General features: G+C 32.8%; 2 protein-coding genes across 2 annotated transcripts in view; one reads left to right on the forward strand and one right to left on the reverse strand.

The window, feature by feature from the left end:
• Positions 1-586: 586 nt before the first annotated feature.
• LOC132731312 (ubiquitin carboxyl-terminal hydrolase 39-like) overlaps positions 587-23546 on the reverse strand; it is a 30876-nt gene continuing 7916 nt past the window's right edge. The window contains exons 2-13 of the mRNA XM_060717477.1: positions 23037-23195; positions 22381-22517; positions 21445-21541; positions 18629-18684; positions 17804-18029; positions 17420-17565; positions 13490-13630; positions 10894-11022; positions 8250-8311; positions 7013-7154; positions 2627-2713; positions 587-1106 (exon numbers count right to left, since the gene is read on the reverse strand). Coding sequence (XP_060573460.1) covers positions 966-1106; positions 2627-2713; positions 7013-7154; positions 8250-8311; positions 10894-11022; positions 13490-13630; positions 17420-17565; positions 17804-18029; positions 18629-18684; positions 21445-21541; positions 22381-22517; positions 23037-23195 — 1523 coding nt within the window. The 3' untranslated portion in view covers positions 587-965. The remainder of the gene's footprint in view (positions 1107-2626; positions 2714-7012; positions 7155-8249; positions 8312-10893; positions 11023-13489; positions 13631-17419; positions 17566-17803; positions 18030-18628; positions 18685-21444; positions 21542-22380; positions 22518-23036; positions 23196-23546) is intronic.
• LOC132731306 (lysosomal proton-coupled steroid conjugate and bile acid symporter SLC46A3-like) lies at positions 15447-17152 on the forward strand. Its single transcript, XM_060717465.1, has one exon. The coding sequence runs from the start codon at positions 15588-15590 to the stop codon at positions 17040-17042; it is 1455 nt and encodes a 484-aa protein (XP_060573448.1). The 5' UTR covers positions 15447-15587; the 3' UTR covers positions 17043-17152.

Consider the following 23546-nt stretch of genomic DNA (forward strand, 5'->3'; position numbering starts at 1 on the left):
CATCTCTTAGTTCTGACCTCAAATAAAAGGGGTCATCTACTATAAAGACCAACCTCCACACCAAATTTCAAGATTGTAGACCAAAACATTTCCTAGTTATGGTTGCATTCAAAGTCATGACTAGTCATGACCAATCTCCAAACCACATGAAAGGACTGCAGGCCAGACTTCTCCAGTTGCTGACCAGCTTTTAGCAGTATTGTCCACAGTGAACTACCTTTAACCTGAAAATCAATAGGGGTCATCTACTGGCCGTGGGCAATGTTCCTACTAAGTTATATAAACCAGTGATTATTCCTTCTCAAGTTATTGATTGGGGCAAAGATAAGTGATGTACATACAGGAGAATTGACATATGGATGGCCCGAGCTTGGAGCATAAGTAACCAAGTAGAAAGGTTGGCAGTTTGGGTCAATGTTACTGGTATGTTTACAGCAACAATACAATTTTTAATAGATCAGTATTGTTTATTCACAAATTGTTCCATACAAATTTGAACCTTCTTACATCAAATTTAACCATCAATAATCAAGAAATTTAAGAGGACTTTTCTTTACTTAAAGAGAGAAACTAAATAAATAAAATGCTTCTTTTAGGATTTTATTTTGTATTTTTTAGTATTTTTTTTCCAAAAAAAAGCACTGTGCACAGTACCCCACACAAATAATGGCTCTTTAACAGAAATTAACAATTTTATATGTACAATCAATTTCTCTTGCAGCAAGTTTTATAATGTGCTGTTTCATTTTTCCTTTCTTTTGACAATTATGGTAGCTTTCCCAGGTAACAAAACAAAAACCACATGTATAACTTTAAATCATTTGTATACATGTTAAACTACATTCATGTCACCGTTCACAATTGCTACAACGACCATGTTCACTACATCTCTGCAGATCCGTTGTTTATCTGTTACTCTGTAATCGAGCACTATTATTTACTCTGCAGTTTTATAGAGTTGATTTTCAGCTGCTCAAATCCATGTCAACTGTTTGCTGGTTCCCGTTTTTTACCCCACCTTGTTTCTCTGTGGAGTTTGAACTGGTACCGGCTGGTTTTTCTTTTGTAAATGCAGGGTTTGGTATGTCAGTTCTCAGCTCAAAGATCTATGGATAAAAAAAAAAATATCATAATTAGAAGACATGTTAGACTGTATGGGTGAATGCTGTATTTTATGACTAGACAATACAGAAATATCACATATCATATAGAATGAATCAACTACTCTTTAATACATCAATACCTAAAACAGAAATAATAAAAGAAATAAATATTTCAAACGTTACATATTTTATTTGGCCTGATATTGCTTGTACATTGTGAAATCTATCTTTAGAAAGATGTCAGTGTCCTGTTCCCGCATGATAAGTAGATTAAGTTTTGTGATAACATCTGTTAAAAAAAATCAGTATGGTAATTTATTGATCAAGCTGTTGTGCCCAATACAGTGTATTAGCCATATTCTGAAATATAGCTCTTATTTTAAAGGCAAAAGCTAAAGGGTTACCAAAATTATTTTTCTTGAAATAATTAAGAATCAAGAAACTCTTTAAGACCAAAAAAAAAATTGTAATGAAATACAACCAGCCAAAATTTAGAAATTTATGATGACTACTTTCAAGAAGACATTTTCAAGGTCATACAGCAGGAAACAGACAGACACTCAACTATCCTTAAATCTCATACTAAACCCTGTTTTGCTTAAAGTGGGCTCAAATATGCAATAAAAATACGTTTTTACTAGATTTATGTTTTTTCATTTAAACAGAAACAAATCTTGTTTTTCAAATGCAGAAAAACAAACCAAAGTATGAGTACCAACAATATATACGATAAGATTATTGTGTAATCTAAGACAGACATTTATTAAGTTAATGATCTGATGCGATATCAATTTCGACTTTTTGTAAGTGCCTTCTTCAGTTTTAAGTGTCCTAACTTCACCAAGGTTATGATAAACATGAAACATCTCCTTATTTCAAAAGGAATATTATCAAGTTAAAGTTGAGGGTTAAAAGTCTACTGTACCGTAATTATACAAAAAAAAATTCTTTAACTTTGATGGATATATTTTTTTGTCTTATATGTGCCAAAAACATAAAATAAAACCAGTCACAAAGCAAATTAACTAAATCCTTCATTAAACATATACGTTCTAATAAATACATTACATTTTATTTTTCCATGTAACTTTGGCAAGAATAATTGACCAGTTTTAGGACTAGATTGATTATGTCAGTTGTTTTTCAATAATGGTCAGATCAACTGGTTCCAGTACAGAGCTTATCATATTGATACACACAAGGTTTAATAGAGTATTTATTGGGTTTTATGTCACACCAACACAGTATAGTTCATTTGGCGACTTTCTAGCTTTACTGCAGGAGGAAGACCTCGGGTGTTCTTATGTGTATTATTTCAGTGACGAACAGGCTACCGAGTAAAACCACCAATGTTCCGTAAGCTAACTGGATATTTTCCTCACATAAAAGAATTCAAAACCTGTCTGGACTGAACCCACAATGGTGAGGGGCAAGTGGTTTGAAGTCAATGACCGTAACTACTTGGGCATGGATGCCCCAGATTTGATAGTTCATGTAATAATGCTAGAATATAACATGTATACCTGTATATAACTCTCTGATAGTGTGATCATCTGAGGGAGAATATCTGCTACATGTAAATCTTGTAACTCATACCATTTACCTGATCCCTGAAATATAAAACTGACTCTGTAATATGTTGTCTAAACACTTTTAAATCAACTATCATATATTGAAAATCTTGCATGTATACTATAACTTACATCATTGAAAACTGGGAACATAATGCTGAATAACAAATAAAGTAATTTACTAGTATTTGAAATTATACATTCTTTCACCTATTTACAAAGAATCCAGAATTCTCAATTAAAGTAACAAATAGTCTCCTGCAGACATTTTCACAAAAAAACTTACGACAATTTTTATCGTAAAAGAAATCTTACGATAAATCTCCTTTTCACAAAAAATCTTAAGTGCAAAATCTGTTGTAACTTTACGATAGGTTATCCCCGTTCGTAAGTGCATTTTTTTCTCTCTTAAGAGTAAAATATCATGTATCTCTTACCTAAACTAAACAAGAGGGCCATGATGGCCCAAAGTCGCTCACCTGTATATAGGCCCCTGGAGTGGGGCCAGTTTAAACCCCAGGGCTTTTATTTGAACAAACTTGGTTGTATATGTAATGCATGTATATATATATATATATATATATATATATATATATATATATATATATATATATGTATATATATATGAATATATACTATATATATATATAATATATATGTATATGAAATATATATATATATATATATATATATATACACATACATACATATATATATATATCATATATATATCTATATATATATATATATATATATATATATATATATATATACATTTATATATATTCAATATATATGTATATATATAATAGTTATATATCTAAAAAAAAAAAAGTCAAGCTAATGAATGACCCCCGGGGCGGGGCCAATTTTGACCCCAGGGCTTTTTTATTTGAACAAACTTGGTAGACACCCATGAGAACATGTTTCATGCTTAATATCTTAGCTCTAGCTCTTTGAGTTCTTGAAAAGAAGATTTTTTAAGTTTTGACTATATGCATATAGGGAAAATCAATGACCCCCAGGGGCGGGGCCAATTTTGACCCCAGGGCTTTTATTTGAACAAACTTGGTAGACACTCATTAGAAGATGTTTCATGCTAAATATCTTAGCTCTAGCTCATTGGGTTCTTTAAAAGAAGATTTTTTAAGTTATTACTATATGCATATAGGGAAAATCAAAGACACCTGGGGCGGGGCCAATTTTGACCCCAGGGCTTTTATTTGAACAAACTTGGTAGACACTCACTAGAAGATGTTTCATGCTTAATATCTAAACACTAGCTATCTGGGTTTTTTAAAAGAAGATTTTTAAGTTTTTGCTATTCACAGTCATATAAGGAAAATCAATGACCCCCGGGGCGGGGCCAATTTTGACCCTAGGGCTTTGATTTGAACAAACTTTGTAGACACTCACTAGAAGATGTTTCATGCTTAATAGCTAAACTCCAGCTATTTGGGTTTTTTTAAAGAAGATTTTTTAAGTTTTTGCTATACACATATAAGGAAAATCAATGACCCCCGGGGCGGGGCCAATTTTGACCCCAGGGCTTTTATTTGAACAAACTTGGTAGACACCCATTAGAACATGTTTCATGCTAATATCTTAGCTCTAGCTCTTTGAGTTCTTTAAAAGAAGATTTTTTAAGTTTTTACTATATGCATATAGGGAAAATCAATGACCCCTGGGGCGGGGCCAATTTTGACCCTAGGGCTTTGATTTGAACAAACTTGGTAGGCACTCATTAGAAGATGTTTCATGCCAAATATCTAAGCTCTAGGCCTTGCAGTTTCTTACAAGAAGATTTTTAAAGTTTTTTCTATTGGTTGGACGGAAACCAGAGTTTTCAATGGAATTTAATTTTTTGAACACTTTTAACGGGACCTTCTTAGGATCATTTCTGTAAAGTTTGGCTGCAATTATTGGCCTTATAGTTTAGGAGGAGATATTGTTTGAAAAGTTTGACGCCATTTTTTGAAGGACGCACGACGCACGACGGACGCAGAGTGATGACAAAAGCTCACCTTTGAGCACTTCGTGCTCAGGTGAGCTAATAAAAACTAAAAAAAAAATGGAGGACAAATATATGTTAAGCAAACAGTATGTTATAAATAACACAAATTAACGTATAATTATTTTTCAACATAAACATTTGTGATGTCATGACAGAGGGCTATGAATAGTTTAAATGTGAAATATACTATAGTATTATTGAAACTAATAATTTGTACAATTTTGTGAGTTCGATTTTATTGCCATCATGTACTAGTGGCACCTTTTTATTTATAAATACCTTAGCAATAAAGTAGCTGAATCACTTAGATACATAAAATTATTTTCAATCAAGATAGAAAATATTTTAGTTTGAATCATTTTTTTTTGTTCTTATTGAAATTTGACTGTGTTCAATACATATTTCAAACTCTTTATTACTTGATTTTTAAACCGATATCAAATAAAGAGCATGCACATCAATATCAAATGAACGTTGCTAGGGATGTTTTTATTGTAAGATTTATCGTAAGTGAAAAATCGTAAGATTTTTTGTGAAAATGTTTTGTGAAAATGAATAATAAAGATTTCCATTTTGTTTCTTCTCAATCACATCACTATAATGGTACAGTCGACTCTCGTTATCTCGTTGATTGACTTAAGTCTTCGGGACCGTCAAAAAAATATCGAGATAACGAAATGTCGAGATAAACGTATGAGGGTTTGAACCTGTCAAAAACTAATTTTTACAGAAGACATGGGCATACCTTATAAGTCAAATAAGTACGATGTTTCATTATCTTGTGTCAATTCTTATAATAAAAATTAACAGTTCGTTACATAATTTAGCGGATGTTTACCAGCGGAAATACAGCATTTAGGTGCTATGTGATTGACACATAGTGAGGTTTACTCAGTTATATACCACTAAAACATAAACGTTGTTTTCTAACTTTATCTATTTAGTATTTTAACATTGCATAATAACACATATAAATTACATGAAAACATTTCATAGCGATCATTTTGTGAGAGAAATAGCACATTTATACAAGAGCGATCAGTAATCACATGTGTCGCCTCATGATGGCCAATTTCATGTTGGGACAAATTTTGTGACAGACGGACAGACAGACGGACAGTGCACAACTAGACTAACCACTTTGTACTGTTCATTCCTGTAAAATTTGGATAAAATTGCACCAGTAGTTTATGAGGAGTAGTCCGGACAAGCTTTTGCGTATCTGGCAAACACACAGAAAAAAACACCTTTTTATCAAAGGGCCATAACTCAGCCAAAAATCATTCAACCGGAAAACCCAAGCAATATGCGCAAGGACTTGAGCTACAGATCAATCCTGTAAAGTTTCACTGAAATTGCATAAGTGGTATAAGAGAAGTAGTCTGGACAAACTTTAAAAATAAGAATTATTAAAGGGCCATAACTCAAACAAAAATCATTGAACCGGAAAATGCTGATAATATGCACAACTAGACTTGGTACTGATCATTCCTGTAAAGTTTGGATGAAATTGCACCACTAGTTTATGAGGAGTAGTCCGGACAAGTTTTGTGACGGACGGATGGACAGACAGACAGACGGAGGAGAAGTGATCCCTATATGTCGCCACTACTCCGTAGAGGCGACACAAAAAGCACACAATTTATGAATAGTTAGCACGTTTATTTAATTTACCGATTATTCGATAAAATTCACTCATTTTCGACATAAGTCAATCAACACGCTAATTAACAATTTTTTCAAAACACCTTGACTTAATTTTTACAAACATATCATCATTAATTATTACGACACGCACTTTAAGCGATAACCATCCGCTTGGTGTTTTTCACACCTCTAGCGGGAGGGGTAGACGAATAATTATTTGTCAAGATAAACAAAGGATTATAGTGTGAAAATAACTGTTGGGGCTGAAATATCAAATCGAGATACTGAAATTATCGAAATAAAAATATCGAGACAAAGAAATATTTTCAATATAGATAAAGAAGGGGAAAAAACGGGACTTTCAGATTTTAATCGAGATAACGAAATATCGAGAAAAGCGATGTCGAGATAACGATAGTTGACTGTATTCAGTTTCATATTTTGGATGATAAAATCATGCAGTTTTGCCAACACATTAAAGATCCCTGTCATAAAAAGAGTGTATATAATAATACTATATAAGGGAGAGGGTGTCCTAGTGGTCCTCTCAACCTAGGGAACGTAGGTTTTACCCTAGTCTGTTACTTTCATGAAATGACACTGGACATGTAAGTGATTAAACTTGTTTTAAACCTGACTTAGATAAATGTTGTTAAACTAAAGTGAATTCAACTTACCTTATGTAGTATATGTGCCCTGTAAGTTCCCTTCCCCGGCCCTGGTGCTCCGTCATGGATTATATTAGCCATTAGGTCATATGTTGTGTTTCTGTGAATGGCTCGCACCTCCGGTGATAACAAATCTCCAAAATCTATGTTCCTTGAAAATTAAATATTCCATATTTCTAAAATTATGTCAAACAAGAGCTGTCACCCAAGTGACGAATGCCCCCAAAAAGGTTTCTTAAGCATGTATGTATTATGAAAAGAAAAGAGAATGAAAGTAACTAATTGCTTAATATTGTTCTTTGTATTATTGTACCTGTAATCTTTAATTGTGATAGTATGAACCTTCAAAACTTAAGTGTGACCTTGACCTTTGAAAAAGGGACGTGGTCCCTTGACGCGAAAAAATGTTGTTATGAGATAGACATTTGTGCCAAATTATTTCAAAATCCCTCAATGCATGACAAAGTTACAGTCTGGACATGATTGTTGTGTACTGTAAGTGGGGACACACGGACAGACGGAAATGAGCCTTAGCCGCGACACATTGTCTTGATGTGGTAGACATTTGTATTTTAAAATCCTTCGATGCATGACAAAGTTACAGTCCGAACATCGTCTTGATGTTGTAGACATTTATGCCAAGTTATTTTAAAATCCTTCCATGCATGACAAAGTTACAGCCCGACCACGCTTGTGTGAACCTATTAATTCTAATTGTGATAATGTGAAACTTCAAAATGATAGTGTGACCTTGACCTTTGAGGTAGAGACGTAATTGTTGGACGATAGACATCGTCTTGATGAGGGAGACAATTATGCCTAGTTAATTTAAAATCATTCAATGCATGACGAAGTTACAGTCCGGACACGAATGTGTGTACCTATTTAATCTAACTGCAATAATGTGAAACTTCAAAATGATAGTGTGACCTTGACCTTTGAGGTAGGGACATAATTCTTGGACGCAACAAATTGTCTGGATGAGGTAGACATATGGGCCAAGTAATTTTAAAATCCCTCCATGTATGACAAAGTTACAGTCCCGACACAAATTAAGTTGGGACGCTTCAGGGGCATAAAAATCAAGCAAACAAATAATAAAATATATGCATAAAGCATTATGTAGTGAAAATAATATGAAACCTTTGATATAAAAAATTTCAAGATTCTGAAAGAGTTCAATAAAATATTCTAATCTCAACAATTTAATCTATTTTTTTCTTTCACAAAAACATGCCCTACTTACTTGATTGGGAAGTTGACTATAGTAGGATTCTTCTCTTGAACAAAGAAATTCTTTGTAAATCTCTGAAATTATACAATAGTATTACATTTATACTGTTACTCTATTTATTATAAATCTTTAAACTTTTACAAATGTTATTCTATATTTCTCTCACCATGAACAATACCAGCTGTACAAGGGCACATGTATTATATTTAAGATGACACAAAAATAATCCATTTAACTGAATGAAATGTTAATATTACAGCTACCTGCAATTCACAAAATTACAAATATTTGGTTTGAATTTTGAAAAAAGAATAATACAAACATGCCTGTTAGGGAAGAAATATGTTGGTACATGTATAATTCTTTTCGAGCAAATGGGGCATGTACATAATCATTGCTAAAAGGTTAATACCTACTTAAAATACATATCATATATGTTGCTCTAAAATATTTTATTTTGTAATCACACAATTTTCATGTGTGTTACTTAACAAACATTCTGTATTACAACACTACGAGGAACAACCATAAGATAATGGAAATAACATAAATTCACCATTTTTAAATTTCCTTAAAACGTTTCATATTAAAGATAGCTTTATAGCCTTTTATGTTATCACTTAAATAAAGACAATACCTTTATAAATGCTAATGAAAGAAGGATTTATTATATTTTAAACTATGCACATGCCTTGGCAAAACACAAATAATACACAAACTCAAAACAAGGTAAACAATCCACAGTCTAATTCATTTAAATTCAACTTTGATTACTTCCCCTTATATTTTTCAATTAATTTATTATATTGTACTTTACATGATAAAGGAAGAATAATTCAATTACTGAAGAAAGGCAAAGTCTCTGTATTGTCACATACAGTCAACTCTGGTTATCTCGAAGTCATCGCGACAGTCCAAATAATATCGAGATAACGAAATGTCGAGATAAACATATTAGGGTTTGAACAAGGCAGAAACTGATTTTTACAAGACATGTGCATCCTTATGTCAAATAAACTATGATATCTTCATGTCTTGTTTTCATAAGCCTAGTATCGCAAAGTCAATATTTAATAAAATAACATTAGCGGATGTTTACCAGCGGAACATCTGGTGTCTGTGATAAAAACACATAGTGAGGTTTACTCAGTAATACCCCAAAATAGTGAAAACATTGTTTTAAGGGTGGTTGATCTGGATATCCTCCTGGGCTAGTTAACGGGTCCTTCCCGAGATTGTTTGACTGTTATATTTTTTGATTTTGTGAAACAATATTGCAAAGATAACGTTAACTATTTCACTATTTCATTTACAGTTAAAGTCATAATGTTCGAATATTTATAGACAACGTAAAATTCACTCATTTTGGACATAAGTCAATCAACGCGCTAATTATATTAAATTTTATAATAACAGCTCAACTTGTTACAAACATTTTCATCAGTATGACACACGATAAAGAGCAGTTATCCTCTAGTTTGTGTTTTTTATACGTTTGAAGGGAACAGACGAAAACTATTAGTCGAGATAAACTAAGGATAATAGTGTTGGGGCTGAAATTGTACATCGAGATAATGAAACTATCGAAATAAAAATATTGAGATAAACAAATATATTCAATATAGATAAAGAAGGAAGAAAATTGGGACTTTCAAAATTCCATTGAGATAACGAAATATCGAGAAAAGCGATGTCGAGATAACGATAGCTGACTGTACCTGCATTGTCAACTCATAAACACACTTAATATTCTATATGTCAGATGAATAATAATTGGAACTCCCATTATTCTGACAAGTTTTGTTCTGTCTCATCAAGACAGTGATTAATTATAAAAAACAAACTAGAAATGTGTCCATAGGACACAGATGCCCCCACATGCCACTGTTATGTCAATCTTATGACTCTAGGTCAAATATTTTTTGGACTACATGTGCCACAAGTTGAAAACTAAAAATAAACAAAGGGCCATAATTCTGTTAAATTTGGTCACAGCAAAAATTCCTTCCTTTACTACCATCTACACATTAAGGTTGTTCATCCCTGGAAGTTTAAGCAAAATCTGCCATCAGGTTTAAGAGGAGTTGCGTTCACAAAATTTCTATATGGTATATAGTGAAAAAATCAACAAAGGGCCATAATTCTTTTAAATTTGGTTGCACCAAAAATTCCTTCCTTACCATCTACACATTAAGGTTGTTCATCCCTGGAAGTTTAAGCAAAATCTGCCATCCGGTTTAAAAGGAGTTGCGTTCACAAGATTTCTATATAGTATATAGTGAAAAAAATCAACAAAGGGCCATAATTCTGTTAAATTTGGTCGCAGCAAAAATGCCTTCCTTTACTACCATCTACACATTAAGGTTGTTCATCCCTGTAAGTTTAAGCAAAATCTGCCATCCGGTTTAAGAGGAGTTGCGTTCACAAGATTTCGGGACGGACGGACGGACAAGTGCACCGCTATATGCTCCCACTTTGTGGAGGCATAAAAACATTTTTGCTCTAAAAAGAAATATTTTTGCTCTATCAATTTGCAATAAACGATAAAACATTTGCTTATATTTTTCAAATATTTTGGTTAATTTCTAGTATGACAATCATTCTTACAGTAAACTAAAAGTAAACTTACTTTAAACAACACAGAATTATCTCTTACCTTAACATAAACAATGATGTATGGTGGTAACCTTGTTAACTCAAATCTCTTTAATGTTGAATCTTTATATGTTTTATATTCCTTCTCAAAAGTACCGTTGAATTTTGCTAGAATTGTGTGAAAGGGAACCTACAATATATTATATCCTTTCTTAATTTATGACTGGCTAAAGCCTTCTTTATGACAGCTTTATCAGTTTCACTTACAATTCATTTCTAAAGACTTGACCAAGAATTCATTCATTGACAAAGCAATTTAACAGAAACATTAACTAGATATTAGACAAAAATTACAGCCAACTTTTCACATAACAATTGACCACAGACCTTGATGTATGCAGCAAATTAAATACTGTGCAGTTACTTAAAAGACAGTTCTCATATACAGTCAAGACTGTCTTATGTGACCTTCTGCGGGACTTCACAAACAAGAGGGCCATGATGGCCCTAGATCGCTCACCTGATTTATCAAACTCATCCAAACAATTACCTAGACAAGCATTCTGACCAAGTCTCATGACAGGTGAGTCAAAAATGTGACCACTACAGTGTTAACAAGGATTATCCATATTTGAGCAGTGCGACCTAGTTTTTTACCCAGGTGACACATATTCAAACTTGACCTAGAAATCATCAAAACAAACTTTAAGACCAATTTCAAGGATACTTGGATCAAAACAGTAGCAACTAGAGTGTTAACAAGATTTTTCTATTTTTAGCTCCGGTGACCTAGTTCCACATGCGATTTCGAACTCATCCAAGCAATTACCTATACAAGCATCCTGACCAAGTTTTGATGATAATTGAGTCGAAAATGTGACCACTAGAATGTTAACAAGGTTTTCCATATTTGGGCGGTGTGACCTAGTTTTTTTCATCCAAGATGACCAATGTTCGAACTTGACTTAGAAATCATCAAAACAAACTTTCAGACCAATTAACAGAATATTTGGATCACAACAGTAGCCACTAGAGTGTTAACAAGGTTTTTCTATTTTTAGCTCCTGTGACCTAGTTTTCATCCGAGATGACCCATGTTCGAACTCATCCGAGCTATCACCTAGACAAGCATCTTGATCAAGTTTGATGATGATTGATGCAAAAATGTGACCACTAGAGTGTTAACAAGGTTTTTTCTATTTTTAGCTCCGGTGACCTACTTTTTCATCCGAGATGACCCATGTTCGAACTAATCCGAGCTATCAACTAGATAAGCATCCTGACCAAGTTTGATGATGATTGATGCAAAAATGTGACCGCTAGAGTGTTAACAAGGTTTTTTTTTTTTTTTTAGCTCCGGTGACCTACTTTTTCATCCGAGATGACCCCATGTTCGAACTCATCCGAGCTATCACCTAGACAAGCATCTTGACCAAGTTTGATGATGATTGATGCAAAAATGTGACCGCTATAGTGTTAACAAGGTTTTTCTATTTTTAGCTCCGGTGACCTACTTTTTCATCCGAGATGACCCATGTTCAAACTCATCCGAGCTATCACCTAGACAAGCATCTTGACCAAGTTTGATGATGATTGATGCAAAAATGTGACCGCTATGTGTTAACAAGGTTTTTCTATTTTTAGCTCCGGTGACCTACTTTTTCATCCGAGATGACCCATGTTCGAACTCATCCGAGCTATCACCTAGACAAACATCCTGACCAAGTTTGATGATGATTGAGGCAAAAATGTGACCTCTAGAGTGTTAACAAGGTTTTTCTTTTTTTAGCTCTTGTGACCTAGTTTCTCATCCGAGATGACCCATGTTCGAACTCATCCGAGCTATCAACTAGATAAGCATCCTGACCAAGTTTGATGATAATTGAGGCAAAAATGTGACCGCTAGAGTGTTAACAACTAAATGTGAACGGACGACGGACGGACGGACGACGGACAATCATCGATCCTAAAAGCTCACCCTGAGCATGCTCAGGTGAGCTAAAAAGGTCACATTTGACAGGGAGTCTTTAAATCCAGTCTCAAATATTTTTGACTGAACTTGTGTTTACACTAATTTAGCAACATGAGTAAGACACAGAGTTATTATAAGTTATATATTCATTACTTTGATAAACAGCATACATCTAATATATTTAAGATGAATCTTACGACTTATTTTGTAAAATATATACATTTGATAAAACTTTCTCTATTTTAAAAGACATCGATAAAAGATACTGTACATCTGTCATAAAATTGAATAATTATATGAAAAAAAATTACTGAGTTAAAACAATCATTTTATGCATGAATTCTACATGATAAAATAATTAAATGCTACTGAATAGACATGTTCATGTTTAAAAACTGCTAAAACTATATAAAATTGTCTGCCTATGACTAAAACTTTTTTTTTTTGTTACAGAAAATTATTGCACATCACTGTACACAAGTAATTTAAGTACATATTACAATTTTCATTCTTTATCAAAAAATGATATATATACACATGCATAAATAGTAGTTTGAAAATCCTGTAGATTGGTTGAAATAAATGTTTTAACTTCACATACAGCAATATACATGTAATTTCTTTTTTAGTAACTTTTTCATTGTTGAAATGAAAACAAGATTTCTGATTAGTGATAAAGACAGACCTGTGGTATGATATTTTCCTGTAATTCATCAGGATATAGTGGTTGTGCTGGGAGGTCACAGGTCAGATATAACCAGGGTATCTCAGACATCGTCTCTTGATATTCCTCTGTAAGTAACAATTTCTGCTTCTCATGTTCTGCCTGTAAATATACAACATTACAAATATAAAACTAAAGTTAACTAACTTGTTTCTTGTTGGCTTACACTGATCTCATGTTACTATGTTATAATTAATAATAGCTTTTAATTAAATATGACAAATTTATGTTTGTCAAAACAAGGTTACACTAACATATACTTCAGGGTAGCAAATCCTAGTGACTTTTGAACAAATATACAGCAGAAAAATCTGAAGCAAGATGGACATCATGGCCCTGGACGCTCACCTGAGATACATTGCTAGAAAAGCTCACAATTTTTATTTTTGAATGTTAAAAATAAGCTCATGTTGAGTTTGTCATTTTTTTACCTAAGCTGCCATTTTTTTTTTTAGATGCCTGCTATGAAATGCTTAATGCAAAACAAATATATAAGCTCTTTGCATTGTAGTTTTACAAAAGAGGACTTCATTTGACGGAATTCCATTCAAAAGTTAAAAAGAAACTGCAAAACTATTTATAAGAGTTTGCCGCCCTGCCAGTTTGAGGATCAGACAGGACCTTAATGATCATCAATGATTCTAGTTTCTTATTTCCCCAAATTTGATAAATCAGGTTTGAAGATGAAAAGCACCCTTACACTGGACTGTTATCTAATATCACACAACTGTTATCTGAATTAATGTTCAAATATTGGAGCTTGAATCAAAATATTTTGTTTCATGTAGACAATTACTTCACTTTAAGAGAATGTGTTCAGTGTTTACAGTAGTACGGTTACAATATGAATCATAATAATGTACTAAATCAAGCTATAGTTTCCCTATACATTAACTTTAAGCCCTCAAACTCCATCCCTACACATTGAAAGCTTAGCTTGTGAGTAACTAAATGACTATGATATATTTTCTTTTGTTTTATTATCAGGTAACAACCAGCAGTAGATAAAAATAATATTTAGCACACCTTTTTTATTTACACAGTCAGAATCTGTGATTTATTATATTAGGTTATCAAAGCTTGTAATCTATATATAGGTTATCTAGTATAGGTTAATTCAAACATCTACACCCATCATCTATACTACAATACTCATGATCTATATTTATCCACTTTATAAAAATTTATTTTATAAGTACTTGATCGTAATATAAAACTTTTTATAATATTTCTAATTATTCTTTATCAATTATTAACATCCAATCAATGTTTTTAAATTGTACCACATGACTATCCAATATATTCTCATACTGGATGCTAAATTATTTAAAATATGCATATAATTTGCCTATATTGGACGGTTAAGTGTGTCTTGCATTTTCCATGTAACATCAATGATAAAAGCTGTTGATGACAAAAGTATCTGAATGAATCCTACTAAGAGCATTTCGAATGTGTTGCAATATCAAATACAGCTTCTATAGCCATGTAACCATCTTAATATATTCTCATATTGTACAGTCAAATGTTAAACAACTTACTATTATTCATATAAGTAATTGTTAATGAGCTCAATATACAGTATGACTGATGCTGTCATGAAATCAGACTTTCTATAAAATTTCATCTTTGATCCCTCAAAGTGATGGACATAAATGGAAGCTGAAAAAGTTCATTTAAGAATTTCAGAAACTTATAGGTTATGTTTATGATATACATGTACATACATATTAACATCAAACAAAGTGGTGGTAGATAATTTATGAACAGACCTATACTAAGATTAGGTGAGACATATTTATATGAGATAAATTATATCATACTATATCATGTAATGATATATCATATGCATGGTTTAATGAGGACAACTTAATGAGAACAAATTATCTCTACTCTAATAACAAGCAGAGCAATAAATGATTGCAAATATAAAATTCACATGATGTTTAATATATAAAATATTTACAATTTTTTTAAACTTCAAGCTACTGAAATGAGCATTTGTAAATATACAAGTTTAATATTAATCAAACATTGGATTTAAAATAAATGTGAAAATATGTCTGATGAAGAGAGGAGCTTGATTCAGCAGACAGATGTACATACAAAGAAAGACAACTCCATTAAATTGAAATATGTGATGATAATTCCTGCTGTATTGTTTCTATTAGTTGGAGGTGGAATTCAAACTTATGTGATTAATGAATGGACACAATACAGAATTCGTACAGAAAATTTTCCAAACATGTCTTCTGTACACAATTTTTCAGCATGTAGTCATAGCAACCATTCTGATGAGACCTATAAACACTACAAGATTGTGCAACAGAAGTCTGCACTCTGGCTAGCTATTTATACGACTGCTCACCACATTCCCATGATATTTGCTAACATTATACTACCCACTCTAACAGACACACGAGGTCGCAGATTTCTGTTTGTAATAACATCTCTGGGTATGTTATTTCGTTACTGCATGATAACTATTGTGATATATTTCAAACTGTCATTTATGTTTGTTGCTGCAGCCTATGCTTTAGATGGCCTAACAGGTTCAAGTTACGCTCTATATAGTTCAGTATTTTCATATGTTGCTGATATAACTACAGGGGACAACCAGCGGGTACAAGGTATCGTCTTGATGGAAATTGTGATTGTTATCTCTACAGTTTTATCAAGCCTTTTTTCTGGTTATTTCATAGACACATGGAATTTTGGATTCTTCAACACTGGACTTATCTCAATCTTTATTGCATATGTTGGATTTTTTATTTTTGCTTTTCTTGTACCAGAAAGTTTAAATGAAACATATCAGAAGAAATCAAAATCAAAATCTATTCTAGCAACAGTGAAAAGATCAACACAGTTTTATTACAGTGCAGAATTCAAAGGAAAGAGGACTTGCTATATATTATTATTGCTGTGTTTCATATTTGCTGAGTTAAGTGAGACAAATAGGTCAACTCTAGAAACACTTTACTTCCTGGGACAACCATTTTGTTGGGGGCCATCTCAAATTGGTGTATTCTCTATGGTAAGGCATGCATCTAAGGGAATTATAGGATTATCTGTTCTACATGTATTTCAAAGATTTATGTCAAATCAAGTTATTGCAGCAATCAGTACACTATCTACTGCAGGATCGTATATGATAGAGGCATTTGCTACATCTACAGTGATGATATATATGGTACCCGTGGTGGGAGTGTTAGCTGTTCTCTTGATTCCAATGATCAGGGGAATAATGTCCGCCATGACAGACAATGATAAACAAGGTGCTCTATTCTCTAGTTTGTCTTCAATACAGGTTATATGTAATTTAATATCTTCATATACAGCAAACGGTATCTATGCTGCAACGTTCTCCTTCATGAATGGATTTGTTTTCCTTGTGTTAGCATCTTTTTGTATGATAGATTTTACATTATTACTAGTATATTGTTGTGTCAAACCTTATGATGCAATACAACCAAATGCTAGAACTCACTATACACAACATAGTACTAATGTGTAACACTTTTTGACACATCTCTTTGCTTATTTTGAGGCAGCAACAAAATAGCATAAAATATTTCTGCATAATGTACCATATGTCTCATTTCAATTTTGTATGTTTTATTGTATCTCCCACATACCACCTTAATAAACTATTACATACATCAACTATGAGTTCTAAATCTTTTATCAAAACTAGGTGAACATTGTTTTGTTGAGTTTGAAGTACCACATACTCAATTAAGGTCAAATGGCAACTTTCAAGCCAACTAGTGGTGGAAAATCTCATGTCAGGAAGAATGAAATGACCAAAATGTGACAGGTTTCTGATATTCTGAAAAGACTTTAACATTGGTCTAATATAAATATCATTATACAATATTTAAATGTACTCACCATTTCTAGTGGTGGAACCTTTCTAGAGTACACTCTCATCTTGCCTCTGAATGTCTTGTTGATTATAGAGCTATTCAATTTCTTTGTACCATTTAAAGCTCCATGCAGAGCATTTAGAAACCAGGACATGAATTCCAGGGCATCTCCTGACATATTAAAAAATAATATATGATTATGTTCTAGTTTACAAGGTACTGTTTGTTTATTGTGACTTATTCAATGAATATTTTACATAAGAATTTATTTCTAACCATTAATAACAGATTTCTGTATAAATAAATCTATTAGTCAAACTCCTAAAATATAAAATGCCAAAGACGACTAAACTTGACCAACATTTACAATACCTTCCTTTAAAATAATGATATGAAGATATCTACAAACCTTGCTGTGTTATCTGGAATTTCTTCTTACTGCATAGTACAACAGATTGTAACATTTCATGTGGACTAACGTGAGCCTTGAAATTACGTGGATTCCACAATTTACGTAGCAACTCCCCAAACCTCTGTACCACGAGAAACATCTGGTCACCTGGTGGTCTCTTGATTCCTTTATAACTCTCCTCTTGTAGAAAGTAGTTCCTCAGTGGTGACACATGTGATAGTGCCTTAGATATAGAAATAACAATATTACTATTGTGACATGGTTAACTATAAAGTGCATGTATAAGAAAAGTACATTTTGGAAGTATATAAATATTTCTTACACAATAAAGAACAGACTATAATACATCTTGGCCAGATAAGACAGAGAATCTGAATGAAGTCTATTATTTTTTCACTGATTCACTGGTTGTTGATTTATTCAATACATTAATTATACATGTTTTGGAAAAACACTTTTTTTGAATGGCAAGCGCCTAAATGTATGTTTACTCATGGTGAATTTGAAAGTTTTGTTGGCACTGAACATGTTGATGTTCCAATTTTAAGGTATTTTTTTATATTTCATTTCAGTTCAAGTTTGAAGGCACATTTAATAATTTTCATTTTGTGCAACTCATGGTATGAAAGTCATGTTACAATCATCATAACCAGTCATACTATTCAATTTGACACAGACATAAAACTCCTTACTCTGCTTTTGGATTCTTTATTTTGCTGAATACTTAAAACATTTAATTATGCATGAATGTAATAATACAGACATGACACTATAGACATTATAACAATAAAATAGACTTTAAACTACAAGACGTGTACTTACCTGCAATATAACATTACAGTAGTCATTTGCCTTTATGTTGTTTAAACCAACAATACCTGAAATCAACAAAAACATTACATAACATGATTAGTTTTTAGAGAATTTATTTCAGTTTGATTGTGTAAGAAGATATAAGTTTAACTTTAAAGACACGTTCTCACCTCTGTTCCTTGAATCAACCTGTACTTAAGAAATGAGTCTAAGGTTTTTTGCTTAAGAAACAACAACTTGCCCTTGACAGGGTTTAGACCAACAGGCCAAGAATCCTTAGTTTATAATAAACTTAAACAATATTCTTTGTTTCTGTCTATCAATAAAACACTGTATTTATCCTTTTCCCTGTTTATTCATCTTATAAATTTCAAGTCAATCCCTAAGTTATAAATTTCAAGTCAATCCCTTATAACTATTTTGCACATAACTTAGAATAAAGTAAGTTAGTAATATGGTTCTAGGACATGTCATTTCCTAATCCGGCCTAACTGTTTGAATCTTTAATAAAACAAGAGGGCCATGATGGCCCTGGATCGCTCACCTGACACAACCGCATCCAAGCAATGTCTAAAACAAGCATCATGACCAAGTTTGATGACAACTGAGTCAAACATGTGACCTCTAGTGTGTTATAAAGATTTTTCCATATTTGGGCAATGTGACCTAATTTTTGACCGGACACGACCCATATTCGAACTTGACCTAGAAATCATCAAAACAACCTTCCTGACAAATTTCCAGAATATTTGGATCAAAACTGCAGCCCCTAATGTGTTAACAAGCTTTTCTATTTTTAGCTCCTGTGACCTAGTTTTTGACCGGAGATGACCCATCTTCCAACTTGACCTAGATATCATCAAAACAACCTTCTTGACAAATTTCCAGAATATTAAGATGAAAACTGCAGCCATTAGAGTGTTAAGAAGCTTTTTCTAATTTTAGCTCCTATGACCTAGTTTTTGACCTGATATGACCCATCTTCGAACTTGACCTAGAAATCATCAAAACAACCTTTCTGAAAAATTTCCAGAATGTTTGGATGAAAACTGCAACCATTAGAGTGTTAACAAGCTTTTTCTATTTTTAGCTCCTGTGACCTAGTTTTTGACCAGAGATGACCCATCTTTGAACTTGACCTAGAAATCATTAAAACAACCTTCCTTACAAATTTCCAGAATATTTTAATCAAAACTGCAGCCACTAGAGTGTTAACAAGCTTTTTCTATTTTTAGCTCCTGTGACCTAGTTTTTGACCGGAGATAACCCATCTTCAAACTTGACCTAAAAATCATCAAAACAACCTTCCTGACAAATTTCCAAAAATATTTGGATGAAAACTGCAGCCCCTAGAGTGTTAACAAGCTTTTTCTATTTTTAGCTCCTGTGACCTAGTTTTTGACCGGACATGACCCATCTTCGAACTTGATTTAGATATCATCAAAACAACATTCTTGACAAATTTCCAGAATATTTGGATGAAAACTGCAGCCGCTAGAGTGTTAACAAGCTTTTTCTATTTTTAGCTCCTGTGACCTAGTTTTTGACCGGAGATGACCCATTTTCAAACTTGATCTAGAAATCATCAAAACAACTCTCCTGACAAATTTCCAGAATATTTGGATGAAAACTGCAGGTGCTAGAGTGTTAACAAGCTTTTTCTATTTTTAGCTCCTGTGACCTAGTTTTTGACCCAAGATGACCAATCTTCGAACTTGGCCTAGATATCATCAAAACAACCTTCCTGACAAATTTCCAGAATATTTGGATGAAAACTGCAGCCTCTACAGTGTTAACAAGCTTTTTCTATTTTTAGCTCCTGTGACCTAGTTTTTAACCCGAGATAACCCATCTTCAAACTCGATCTGTATTTCATTGAGACAAACATTCTGACAAAGTTTGATGATGATCCAATCAAAACTGTGACTGCTAGACTTAACAACCCAATTGTTAGAGTGTAAACAAGCTTTTTCTATTTTTAGCTCCTGTGACCTAGTTTTTGACCGGAGATGACCCATCTTCGAACTTGACCTAGATATCATTAAAACAACCTTCCTGACGAATTTCCAGAATATTTGGATGAAAACTGCAGGTGCTAGAGTGTTAACAAGCTTTTTCTATTTTTAGCTCCTGTGACCTAGTTTTTGACCCGAGATAACCCATCTTCGAACTTGATCTGTATTTTATTGAGACAAACATTCTGACAAAGTTTGATGATGATCCAATCAAAACTGTGACTGCTAGACTGTTAACAACCCATTTGTTAGAGTGTTAACAAGCTTTTTCTATTTTTAGCTCCTGTGACCTAGTTTTTGACCGGAGATGACCCATCTTCGAACTTGACCTAGATATCATTAAAACAACTTTCCTGACAAATTTCCAGAATATTTGGATGAAAACTGCAACCTCTAGAGTGTTAACAAGCTTTTTCTATTTTTAGCTCCTGTGCCCTAGTTTTTGACCGGAGATAACCCATCTTCGAACTCGATCTGTATTTCATTGAGACAAACATTCTGACAAAGTTTGATGATGATCCAATCAAAACTGTGACTGCTAGACTGTTAACAACCCAATTGTTGACGACGCACGACGCACAACGCACGACGACGGACGCCAGACATAGCCCCATCACTATACCTCACCTTGACCACTTTGTGGTCAGGTGAGCTAAAAATAACCTTGGATAGTTTACAATTTATGCTATGGACAAACATGAGGGACTCACAAATGGACAGCTTGAGACTACTAACATATCCCTCACTGCCTCTTTTGTGGGGAGGGGGGAGGGAGGGTGATAACAAGGCTGTAAAAACACCATCAGTTACCTGGTAGATATGTTGTACCATCATAAGCCCGAGACATTTTAGCACTTTTATCCAATGTTTGAATGTGTCTAGTGCTGAATGTTGGATTCAGAACATACTGAAATTATAAAACAAATCATATTAATATAGTTAGTAAAATAACTGTTAACTTCAGCTTTCAAGAAATAACATGCTTTTTATTTTTAAAATAAGGAGGTATTCAAATGTCAAAAATTATACTTTTTCCAAGCTGTGAACGAAATATTGCAAATTGAGCAGCCTAATTTATTTTGAAGAATTGCCTTCGATGAAAAAACAAGAAACAAATAATATGGAAAACATTGATTCTGAATTTGTGAAATGCATCAATCGCAACTACTCGGCCCTTTCCGTCAGTCTTCAGATAAGGACCTCGAACACAATAGTATGAATACACAGAACGGATGCGGTATTTCGGTCTAACCTATGCTAAGAAACAAAACATGTAAACAAATAGTAATTTAATGCTGGGAGTTGTTTGCTATATGTAGTAAACTTTCACCTAAAATAAGTGAATTCATAGGTACAAAAGCAAATAATACATTATTTATATATTTATTATAATGGTTGTAGAAACCGAAAGTACAAAAACCAACGGCAACCTGTTGACATTTAGTCGGATTTGTTTAAAATTGTACATCAGTGGGCATATTAACATTACAAATTGTTGTCAGACATATTTTCAAGCATAACAGTACCAAAACAGACATTACTTTTCTTTTGGATGTCAAATATATATACATTCGTTTTACATTATCCTTGTACTGTTTACATCTGAAACCACGTGGTAGAACTACTTTCAATCCGTATTGTTTCCGAGGTTATTATAGATAATAGCCGCGGCATTTCCGAGTGTGAAATGCATTTGACTTAAAACATGGTTACTAGCTTAAGGAATATAACAAAATGAATACATACAATTATATCTTCTAAAGATGAGTCAATAACTTCATAATTATCAGGAATACAATAAAACTTGTGTGTTGATAAATTCAGGAAGACATGATGGCTATCTTGTACACTGTGTGTATATGCATGTGACAACTTTCCTCTACCTGTACAATATAATAAAATACAGGTAAACAATGTAGTATAATAGCTCTATATGATACAGTAACATTAAAATAGTACAAACTAGAGCTGCATCCGTACTAAAGAAACAATATTTGTTGATGTCTTTATTACACACCATCTGTTCTTAAAACATTTTGACAGAACTTTATTACTTAGAGTACAACAATGATCTGATACGGACTCAAAAAAATGATACTGAGGCTATTATTGATATGATTGAATCCAATCATGATTTATATTAATAAATTTTGGAGATCACATGATATACATGTTGGAGGTTCATTGCTTACATTTTAAAAAGTTGTAATAATACTGATTTAAATTGATGTATTGATCATCAATATTAAATTATTTGTCATCAGATATTGATAGATCATCAATATGCTTTGGACAATGGCAGCTCTTGTACAAACATGAATAGAATTGTTCTTATAAAACAACATAATGTGTTTCTGCTTTAAATCAAGTAACTGACATTTGTATTAAAAGAATAATCTTACCTTGGTAATACTTTCCACAAACAAGGCAGGCATAAACATTAATGTGAGATAGAGATACTGAACACAGCTTCTCAAAGTCAAAGTCTAATACAGATCTGTTGATTGTATCAAGATATGGACAAATCCTACTCTTATCAACTTTAGGGTCTTGAACTGGTGCTGAAAATATACAAAGAGATCTAAATAGAAACTTATTGTAGCCTTTTGAAATTGATAATTTTGTTGATTTTAAAGAATTTTTATACTAAAATTAAAATGACACTGAAAATTCAGATTTGTAAAAGAAGTGCTAAAACTGTTGAAGTTAATTTCAGGATAACTTGCTATTATGAAATAGGTTCTCCTGGTTGACAATTTCTCCAAGCAAAAAGTGAATATCTTTGTGGATTAATAAAAATTTTAACATATCAAATGACAAATGTGCCACAAAGAAATTCAAGTTTCCCTGTCAATTTGAAATGGATCCTAAATTACAAAGTAAACATATAAAATTTGACATATATATGTTCA

Source organism: Ruditapes philippinarum, unplaced genomic scaffold (assembly GCF_026571515.1).
Source record: "Ruditapes philippinarum isolate M1 unplaced genomic scaffold, ASM2657151v2 ctg1904_1_1_1_1, whole genome shotgun sequence".
Taxonomy (NCBI): Eukaryota; Metazoa; Mollusca; class Bivalvia; order Venerida; family Veneridae; genus Ruditapes; species Ruditapes philippinarum.

What these genes read in the sequence shown, in the direction of transcription:
- LOC132731306 (XM_060717465.1), top strand. Translation starts at nt 15,588, where the DNA reads ATGTCTGATGAAGAGAGGAGCTTGATTCAGCAGACAGATGTACATACA.